The 11,167-nt window shown below is 40.5% G+C and overlaps 2 protein-coding genes across 4 annotated transcripts in view; one reads left to right on the top strand and one right to left on the bottom strand.

Moving 5' to 3' along the window:
* The window catches only part of cdr2b (cerebellar degeneration-related protein 2b), a 12,638-nt gene extending 10,874 nt beyond the window's left edge, over window positions 1–1,764 (bottom strand). The window contains exon 1 of the mRNA XM_005169431.6: window positions 1,564–1,764. Coding sequence (XP_005169488.1) covers window positions 1,564–1,642 — 79 coding nt within the window. The 5' untranslated portion in view covers window positions 1,643–1,764. The remainder of the gene's footprint in view (window positions 1–1,563) is intronic.
* Window positions 1,765–2,412: 648 nt separating this feature from the next.
* On the top strand, window positions 2,413–9,623 carry mettl9 (methyltransferase 9, His-X-His N1-histidine). Of its 3 annotated transcripts, none has more exons than XM_005169429.5 (6): window positions 2,413–2,517; window positions 2,589–2,750; window positions 4,257–4,447; window positions 4,683–4,892; window positions 6,165–6,349; window positions 8,654–9,623. In XM_005169429.5, exons 2-6 carry the CDS (start codon window positions 2,589–2,591, stop codon window positions 8,863–8,865), a joined length of 960 nt encoding a protein of 319 aa, XP_005169486.1. In that variant the 5' UTR covers window positions 2,413–2,517; the 3' UTR covers window positions 8,866–9,623.
* The last annotated feature ends 1,544 nt before the right edge of the window (window positions 9,624–11,167 follow it).

The raw sequence follows: 11,167 nt of genomic DNA, 5'->3' as shown, positions 1-11,167 counted from the left end.
AGCTAATGACAAAAAAAAAGAGTCTTTGACAATGAAATTAAAAAGTAATATTTAAATTTGCATACAGCATCAGCACTGGCTTTATTTAGGTTTATTGTATAAATATATTTCATTATATGTCAAATAAAAATTAATGCTGTTAACAGAAATATTAAATAACAAAAATACAGATATTGTCATTTTATTTTTTATCTGAACTTGTGCCTTTCTTTAAATGTTGCACAGTTGACTGATAAATAAATCCAATGCATATTCAGTAAAACAGATTTAATGGAGAATTAACTAAAAAGAGTATATAATACTGTGTGCAATTAACCAATATCGGTCAAAAGTTTTCAAATTCGATGCATAAATTAGCAGTTTTCCAAATCTGTGATTCGTGTTTTTATTTTTCTGTGTTTATTTCTGCTTCTGAATTGCATTATGGGATCCTGATCTTTCTTCCAACAACTTTTAACTTTGAAAAGTTGCATAAACTGACTTTTATTGACATTTTAATAGTGTAAAATGATATATTGTCTGTGTTGGTGTTGTATATTACACTACAATAACCTTATAATAAACTTCAGCACATTTTCAGTTACATACTTATTTCTCTAGATATTATTTCTTATATTATTTCAAACCACTAAAATGTCAAGAATGTCACTTTATTAAACTGTATAGTTGACTTTTCAACATCAAAAGTGGACAGAGCAGAGATCAACATACCATAATGCAATACACAACTGCAAAAACACACATAACCAGATATGTGTATTCATTCAGTGTATTCACCCCTGCTAATGTTTAGTTCCTTCTCGTTTTATTTCAACTCAGGAGAGTGAGAAAGCAAATCTGATTAGCACATCAGTCTTTCATGTGTAACAGACACTCACAGGATGTGGTGGAGAATGAACACACAAACATTTCCTTCATCATGCAGCTGTTTCAGCCTCAGTTACACTTTAAATATACATAACCATAAATAAATAACATTAAACACTACGTGAATTACGTAAACAGTACGTGGATATATATGTTATAATGATTCAAAAGTTGCCATGATAGCACATTTACAGTATATTAATATAGACAAAGTGACGCAATACTGTTTTCTACAATTATAGGGTATGTTATACTACAATACAACACAGTTCACTTTAATCAAGACGAATTTTACTACAATATATATATATATATATATATATATATATATATATATATATATATATATATATATATATATATATATATATAAATATATATATATCAGTTTATCCAATAGTTAAGTATGCTGGAGCTTTCATTAGTGTTGTAAATACTACGTAATACATTATATTATGTGGTTCAAAAACACATTTTCACGAGCAAATCAGATTAAAAGAGCACTTTCGCGTGATGTTAATATCACAAATTAATTTTAAAATAGCTTCTATTTCAAAAATCCGCCTTTAATTTAATTTATTGCGATATTTATTTGTTTTCGACATTGTTTTTCTTCAGCACACCGTATTTATACTCAAATAAACAGTTAATAAAACATGCAGATTATATAGAATGAGGTGAACAATAATAACTCACCGTGTTCCAGATCCTGCTGGTCATACCACGGTTCCTCTTCTTTCATATCAAACTCTCCTTCTATCATGTCTGTGAGCATCTTTACACAGTCGAGCTTATAGTTTTGTTTGTAAAATTAAGTCGATGTTTTCTCCGCAAATGTAAAGGATCTGCGCTTGTTTTTAATGTTCAGACTGATTTCATTAACTCGCAGCCTACTGTAATCAGTTAGAACTGAGTGCGTGTTCTTGTGTCATCGGCCGCGCGCAGGAGGAATGACGTATGAACGCGCCTGGTTACTGCAGGTGCGCGCAAAAAAATATACAGCGTAACCTATGAGCGCAACCTGCATACAATCTCGAGGGATTTTTTATTTTTAGCTCTGCATAGACGATATATTCTGCCTTATGAAGGGTTTATATATGACTCTGTTAGAAAAAAAATACTAAATGGTAGAAAACCTTACTTAAAGTACTGGAATTAAAGGTCATGTGAAATTAAAATATTTTTAACACATTAGTATCAGTATGATAGTTATATAAGTATATATTTATAATCTAGTGTGCTGTAAATGATATAAACCTGGTATAAACTCCAGAGATAGATAGATAGATAGATAGATAGATAGATAGATAGATAGATAGATAGATAGATAGATAGATAGATAGATAGATAGATAGATAGATAGATGTAAATAATATTTAACAGAAAAAAGAAACTAAATAGTGAATAAATGTTATTTTTGGGGGGTGAGCTGTCTCTTTAAGAGCCCAATTTTAGTAAACGCACGCCTCCTGCTGGTCACAATGCGCGTGACCGAGCACGTGCTTTGACGGTCGGTCTCTTTTCAGTGTAACACCATGAGGAAGTGAATTGTCTTTTTTTCCAGCTGATCTGTGTGTCAGATGTGTTTGTTGTCTACTCTATCCTCCAGACAGACAGATGATGAGTGTGTGAACAGCCCCCCGCCTGCAGGTTTGTGTGTGGATGAACGTTCAGTCATTCGGTCGCTGATGTTTATTATATCTCTGTCGTGTCTTCAGCAGATGAGGAGGCTGGTCTTCGTCTTCTGGCTGCTGTTTTATGTGTGGTTCCTGCTGTCCATCAGGAAGATGTGGACAGGTCGGTATGTTCGCAGTCCTCTGGCCAGATCTCTCTTCATGAACATGCTGTCAGACACCGAAACGGCGGACTATGGGGACCAAAAGGTGAGAAAACTGCTGAAAATGAACTTAATTTAATTTTGAAAGATAAAATACGATGAGTATTTAATCAAAAATATAGTATATCTACATCTAAAACAGATTTATCCACATTATAAAGAGAATTAGTTGTGTTTACACTGTAGTAAAGTGTTGCTGCTAGAAGGGATACAGCTACAGCTGGAAGTTCATTCATTCATTCATTTTCTTTTCGGCTTAGTCCCTTTATTAATCAATGGTCGCCACAGTGGAATGAACCGCCAACTTATCCAGCATATGTTATAAGCTGCAAATGCCCTTCAAGCTGCAACCCATCACTGGGAAACATCTATACACTCATTCTCACACATACACTATAGACAGTGTAGTTCATCAGTTTCCCTGTAGTGCATGTGTTTGGACTGTGGCCCTAAGACATTGACTGTGTGCAGGGCCGGCGCGTCCATAGAGGCGACCTAGGCGGCGTCCCCGAAACTCCCTCGCCACCAGTGCCCTCAGTTATATCCACGTCTAGGGCGGCAGAATAGAGAGGGCGGCGTCCCCGAAACTACCCTCGCTACCCGCGCCCTCAGTTATATCCGTGTCTAGGGTGGCAGAATAGAGGGCGGCGTCCGCGACTCTACCCTCACCACCCGCACCCTCAGTTATATCCACGTCTAGGGTGGCAGAATAGAGGGAGGCGTCCGCGACACTACCCTCACCACCCGCGCCCTCAGTTATATCCACGTCTAGTGCGGCAGAATAGAGAGAGCGGCGTCCCCGACACTACCCTCACCACCCGCACCCTCAGTTATATCCACGTCTAGGGCGGCAGAATAGAGAGAGTGGCGTCCCCGACACTACCCTCAGCACCCGCGACCTTAGTTATATCCACGTCTAGGGTGGCAGAATAGAGGGCGGCGTCCGCGACACAACCCTCACCACCCGCGCCCTCAGTTATATCCACGTCTAGTGCGGCAGAATAGAGAGAGCGGCGTCCCCGACACTACCCTCAGCACCCGCGACCTCAGTTATATCCACGTCTAGGGTGGCAGAATAGAGGGCGGCGTCCGCGACACTACCCTCACCACCCGCGCCCTCAGTTATATCGAAGTCTAGTGCGGCAGAATAGAGAGAGTGGCGTCCCCGACACTACCCTCAGCACCCGCGACCTCAGTTATATCCACGTCTAGGGTGGCAGAATAGAGGGAGCGGCATCCCCGACACTACCCTCAGCACCCGCGACCTCAGTTATATCCACGTCTAGGGTGGCAGAATAGAGGGTGGCGTCCGCGACACTACCCTCACCACCCGCGCCCTCAGTTATATCCACGTCTAGTGCTGCAGAATAGAGAGGGCGGCGTCCCCGACACTACCCTCACCACCCGCGACCTCAGTTATATCCACGTCTAGGGTGGCAGAATAGAGAGGGTGCCCCCCCTTCCACCCCCGTTTATGGTTGAGGGCGGCATGACCTTGCCTAGAGCGGCACTTCAGCTTGTTCCGGTCCTGACCGTGTGTGTGTGTCCGCAGTGGTACCGCTGCTGTCCGGATCTGCTTGGAGAAAGCGTGAGCTCTGTGTTCGTTCAGAGTCATCTGGATGAGGAAACGCAGGCGTTTCTACAAAGGAGCGTCGAGAAGTCCAGCTGGATCTTCACTCAGCTTTACCACTCACTGTTCTCCAGCATCTTCAGCCCCATCATCTCCCGCACATCCATCAACGGGTAACACACACACACAGTCAGCTTCACGACTCGCTGTTGTCCAGCATCTTCAGCCCTCATCTCCTGTATATACACATGTATATGCACAGTGTTATTATTCAAAACTCTTTACTTAAAGTGTTTGTTTTTTTTAAATATAATTAGACAACAATAATTATCTAGAAGATTCTGTGTATATTCTGTGATGGCACTCGGCTGGATGTACATTATCCCTTGTTTTGGTGTGTGTCTGCAGGTTTCTGGGCCGCGGCTCCATGTTCGTGTTCTCCAGGGATCAGTTTCGGCGTCTCCTCAGGATCGGGCCGGACTGGAGAGCGCAGCGGATGCTGGATCTGGGAGCCGGAGACGGAGGCGTCACTGAAGTCATGGGTTCACACTTTCATGAGGTCTACGCTACTGAGGTCTCCACACCCATGAAGTGGCATCTACAGCGCAAAAACTACAGGTAAAGACATCTCCTGTCTCCTGTATCCGCATTATCCACAGTGTAGGGTGGTTACTTTTAAAATGTATTTGATTATAGACAGGGCCGGCGCGTCCATAGAGGCAACCTAGGTAGACGCCTAGGGCGGCAGAATAAAAAAGTAAAAAGGCCGGTGTCCCCGACACTACCCTCATCACTCGCACCCTCAGTTATATCCGCGTCTAGGGCGGCAGAATAGAGAGAGCGGCATCCACAACACTACCCTTACCACCCGCGCCCTCAGTTATATCCGCGTCTAGGGCGGCAGAATAGAGAGGGCGGCGTCCCTGACACTACCCTTACCACCCGAGCCCTCAGTTATATCCGCGTCTAGGGCGGCAGAATAGAGAGGGCGGCGTCCCCGACACTACCCTCACCACCCGCACCCTCAGTTATATCCGCATCTAGGGCGGCAGAATAGAGAGGGTGGCATACCTGACACTACCCTCACCACCCGCACCCTCAGTTATATCCGCGTCTAGGGCGGCAGAATAGAGAGAGTGGCGTCCCCGACACTACCCTCACCACCCGCACCCTCAGTTATATCCGCGTCTAGTGCGGCAGAATAGAGAGAGTGGCGTCCCCGACACTACCCTCACCACCGGCGCCCTCAGTTATATCCGCGTCTAGTGCGGCAGAATAGAGAGAGTGGCGTCCCCGACACTACCCTCACCACCGGCGCCCTCAGTTATATCCGCGTCTAGTGCGGCAGAATAGAGAGAGTGGCGTCCGCGACACTACCCTCACTACCCGCGCCCTCGGTTTTATCCATGATCCCGACACTACCCTCACCACCCGCCCCATCAGATTTATCCACGTCTGGGGCAGCAGAATAGAGAGGGTGGCGTCCGCGACACTACCCTCACCACCCGTGCCCTCAGTTATATCCGTGTGTTGGGCGGCAAAATAGAGAGGGTTGGGGTTGAGGGTGGCGTGACCGTCCTTTGCCTAGAGCGGCAGTTCAGCTTGCTCCGGCCCTGATTATAGATTGTTTAACCCTCCTGTAGACCCGAACGTTATAAAAAATTATTTCAATTCACATTTTCCTGAAGGAGGAACACGTTTAAGGTACAACAGTCATCCTTCTGGTCAATTTTGTATTGTATTGACTCAAAAAATTCCATCCATGAATTTTAATTAGCAGTAAATTGCTGCCATTCCTGCATTTTGTCCTGGTAAAGTTGTAATTATACTGTAGTTTTCAAGTATTACTGTGTGAAGGCGCTACTGAGTTTATCATGTGTGTGTGTGCAGTCTGCTGGGTATCGATGAGTGGCAGTGCACCGGTCTCCAGTATGATCTGATCAGCTGTCTGAATCTGCTGGATCGCTGTGACGAGCCGCTGAAGCTCCTGCAGGACATCAGGAGTGCGCTGGTGCCCGAAACGGGACGCCTCATCCTGGCCGCGGTGCTGCCCTTTCAGCCTTATGTGGAGACGGGTAAGAGGAGCACCCAAAGAGGTCATGATTTATAGATCACCATGTCCCAATTGCACGTCTGACACCCAATAAAAGCTCTTTTTTTCTCTGTTCAAACTAAATGTTGTCATCCAAAGCAGCAGCATGTAAAATATTACATGTTTTGAACCCATGGTTTGAAATTAATACTCTTATTACTCGTAGATTAATCCTAAATTTGTAACCATCGCAGAGAGATCGCCTCTCTTATCATTCAAATCACATGTATGAAAGCTTTTAGGCTTTCCTGTTAAATATAATGAAGACAGAAGAAGTTGTGGTGGGTTATTCGGGATGTGGAGGGTTTCTTAGCTTATTAAAGGTGTTTTCTGTCACTGCGCCGGCAGCTAGCTCACATGGTCGCCCACTGAAGCTAAGCAGGGCTGCGCCCGGTCAGTACCTGGATGGGAGACCACATGGGAAAGCTAGGTTGCTGCTGGAAGTGGTGTTAGTGAGGCCAGCAGGGGGCGCTAAACCTGTGCTCAACCCCGGCATCCTGGCCAAATCTGCCCACTGGCCTCCTAACCCTCCCCATATCATAATGGGCTTCATCACTCTGTCTCCGGTCTGCGGTCTGGTGCAAACTGGCTGCTGACGCGTCATCTAGGTGGATGCTGCTCACTGGTGGTGGATGAGGAGATTTCCCCCTATGTGTAAAGCTCGTTGAGTGCCCAGAAAAGCGCTATATATGTAAGGAATTATTATTAGCATAATTAATATTACTTGTTTAGCATTAATGCATTCAGTGTAAGCTGCACGATTAATCATTAAAAGATCGGGATCTCAACACCCACGCAACATACATTATAAATGATGGTGATTTGCATATGTTTATTAATCCTTCCAATCGCTGCATTCAGATCTGTGTTTGAAAAACTCCAAAATCTGGAAAGAGATTCAGTCTTTAGTCTTTTGAGTTGAATATGAAGTTACAAACAGTCAAATAACACAGAAGTTCTGGGAGAACAGCTTATAATTTAGATAAATCCATGTGTTTATGATAAAGATTAAATTCACCATCATATGCATGTTATTACGCCCAAAAATGAAAGTTGTAGGCAGCAATTGCATCATTTAACCAGTAGGTGGCGACAACCAGCCTTCAAAAATACGCCACTGAATAATTCTTCAACAACCCGCTTGTTAAGTGGTGTGTTTGTGACGTATGTAATACTGTTTCCGGGTCCAAGCCGCCATTCATTTGAGTGGAGAAATCATTCGTTTATGATCACGTTTTATTTCTATCACACATTAAAGTTAATTATGAATAAAATCATAGTGTACACAACAATCTCTGGGCTTGCACCATAACAAATATCAAAAATTTAACAGTTTATTTTAAAAAATTATCACTTTCTGGCCATCGGATATTAGGCATGGACATATAAACTGCGATCGTGATTTTCGAAAGCCTTAAATCGCTTTGTAAAAGTTTCTTATTACCATTTCATGAGTCTCCCCATTCAGTTGAATGGAGCGCTTGGACCCGGAAGCCGCTTCGCGTGACGTCACACTTAACATGCAGATGATCATCCAGCAATGAAATGTGAAGTTTAATGAGTGAAGAACTGAATTATTTATTGAAAATGAGACAAAAAATAAATATTATAATTGTACAAATTATAAAGTTAGATTTCTACATTTAGCATGATCAGCAACAGTAGTAACAGTGAATTTTTCACAGCAATGAATATTTATTTTTATTCAGCGGATTATTTCTTCATTTTATTTTGAATAAAATTACAGCTTCTCAGCTCTGTTTGGTAAAACCAAAAGTGTCTTGCAGCGCTGTTTCTGTAATAAATGAAAAGCAAATTAGATTTATCTCCTCCCCTTTTTGGCTGATCCGAAAAATGGTCCGATCCGTTACTCAAAAACCATAATATGATCCGAACCGGGAGATTTGTGATCCGTTACATCACTTATTACCATCATGTAGGACTTTTAGCCGCATTTTGCGACAGGATATTCCACACTCAGGGGTGTTTGGCACTATTCTCTGCACCTACCAAGTCAGGAAAGGACCACAGACACACACATCGCGAAATTCAGAAGCTTTTTTTCTTTCTATTCGGCGTGCGGTATCAAACTCCATTAAAAAAAACACTCTTGCATGACTCCACACTCGCATCCAAAACCTCAGTTTGTCTTGGGTGGGTTGCATGGATAGCCTGAGAAATAATCTGCAGTTGAACTTGTCGTGAAATTTTAAACGAAACACCCAACATCACAATGAACACGAACTGCTGTTGCATAATGTGTGTGTGAATGTGTGTATCTGTGCAGGCGGGTCGTGGGTTCGGCCGAAGCAGCACATCCAGGTTCAGGGGAAGAGCTGGGAGGAGCAGGTGACGCACCTGAGCACGCAGGTGTTCCCGCAGGTGGGTTTGGAGCTGCAGGCCGTCACGCGTCTGCCGTATCTGTGTGAAGGAGACATGTACAGAGATTATTACGTGCTGGACGACGCCGTCTTCATCCTCAAACCACTCAAACACTGACACAAACACTGACTGACAACTCCAACCAAAGGGCTGACGCAACTCAGGAAAACATCAACATTATTCAATCAGAGTCAGGCAGATGACGGACTGCAGAGTTTCCTTTGGGAACGGAATAAAGATTCAGTGGAAACGTTTAGAGAAATCTACTTATTATTTGGTCTAATTACAGGTAAATGATTAGCCCTCCTGTGAAATTTAATATGAATATTTCCTGATAATGTTATCAAATATTTAGGTGCTGTTTAATAAATACGGTTTAAAGAAATTAAAACGCAGAAGTATGGAAAAACATATACCTGTAGTCAACATTTGAAGTTGATTTAAGATATTATTATAGTATAATTAACAAAGTACAAATGTTTATACATTGATCCTGTATGTTACTGATTAAATATCGGTATTGTTCAATACACACTTTTATTTTAAAGGTTTTAATTCTTGTTAAATGTTGATTGCTGAAGTTATTCTGAAGTAATAACTGCAGATCCTCATGGTGTGTGTCTCTAATATGTTATTATTATTGTTACATGTTTTCTGTCAGTCTGAACAGAACTTTTGATGAGTCTGAAACATCGTAGGACCAAGTTAAGACATTATTAAATGATGTCTGCTGTTCATTGCACAACACAGCGAGAGTCTAAACATGCATTTGCAGTATGTAGGTTCTGGTTAAGTTCATGTTTTCCTTGTGTATTAGGTATGTGCTGATTTTATCGATCGTGTGTTCACTGTGCAATAAATCTCCTTGAACTTGATGATGAGGTGAGAGGAACTCGTTTGTTATATAATAAAATCTAGTTTATTAGTTAAATGCTTGTTTTGTTAGACAATTAAATGCATTAAATTGAAAGCCAAAGCTAGCAAATTAAATTATTGTCAGGGGGTTATTCTGCTTTTTTATATAAAGTATTAAAAACGCTGCAACTTTTTTAATAATTTAGAACTTGTATTTTTAATATATATATATATATATATATATATATATATATATATATATATATATATAATTTTTTTTAATGTATGTATATATTTGTAAGTATGTATGTATGTGTACATATATGTGTGTGTGTGTGTGTGTGTGTGTGTGTGTGTGTGTGTATATGTGTATGTATATTATATTTTTATTATATATAGTCTGTTTAAAGAAATTAAATATTGCACAAATAATAGACATAAACGTATTTAAATATGAAGATTTATTTATGTATTTGAAGGAATAAACTGGGTGAAAAAAACATGTATTTAACATATAAATGAATACATTCACAGCCATTTTGTTAAAGAAACATTATTTTGTTTAAACGATTTCTCTTTTTTTATTCTTCATTATATAGTTTATTTACTAATTTAAGTTTTTATGTTTATCTGTTTTGATTTATCTTCTCACCAAGGCTGTTTATTTGATCACAAATAGAGTAAATAGTAATGTGTACACGTAAAATAAATCTAAATATTTTAGCCATGTGAATATACTGTAAATGTTATTTATACCTCGTGATTTCAGTCTTCATTATCACGTGATCCTTCAGAAATCATTTTAATATGGTTAATATATCAATAACGTTGAAAACAGTTGTGGAAATCGCTGACATTCAAACGTTAAGGATAAGTAACGAGACACAATTAACATCACAATACGTTCTATTCATCAACATATGTACATGGTTTAGTCGGTGGAGTTGCTTTAGGGGTGTTTAAATAAGAGTTGTAGCCAAACTTACAGATCCTCATGAGCAGGATCAGCAAACTTCACACCCTTCAAAACTCAAAACAGAAATGCAGAATACAAGAGGAAACTCTAGAAGCTCGATGTCGTCCAGCGCGGGCGGCGATAATAATCACGTGTCATGTGATACTTTTCTTCGCGTTGTTCAGGTTGAGCCAATCGGAGTCGAGCGCGGTTACTGGTTAGAAAGTAATTTTATTAAGATCACTTACTTTTCTTTTTATTAGACTGACTTGCATTTATATGTCACATAACATGCTTGAAATTTATATATGTGACCCTGGAGCACAAAACAAGCTTCATGATGCACTGATAATATTTTAGCTATATCCAGAAATATATAGGCCTATATGCGTCAAAACCAAAGTTCAAAACGATTATTGTTTAACATTATCACATAAAAATAATTTTCTATTATTATTTTCTGATGTCCAACTGTAAATACATCACAACTTAATTTTTAAAAACTCTCTCAACTTTATTTACAGATTATTTTTTACCTTCTTAGACTAATAGTAATATCTCCATATAGCCATATTGCTTATTTATCATAACAAATCATACATCAATGAA

The sequence above is a fragment of the Danio rerio genome, chromosome 12 (assembly GCF_049306965.1).
Source record: "Danio rerio strain Tuebingen ecotype United States chromosome 12, GRCz12tu, whole genome shotgun sequence".
NCBI lineage: Eukaryota > Metazoa > Chordata > Actinopteri > Cypriniformes > Danionidae > Danio > Danio rerio.
This window is presented reverse-complemented; position numbering and strand designations above follow the sequence as displayed.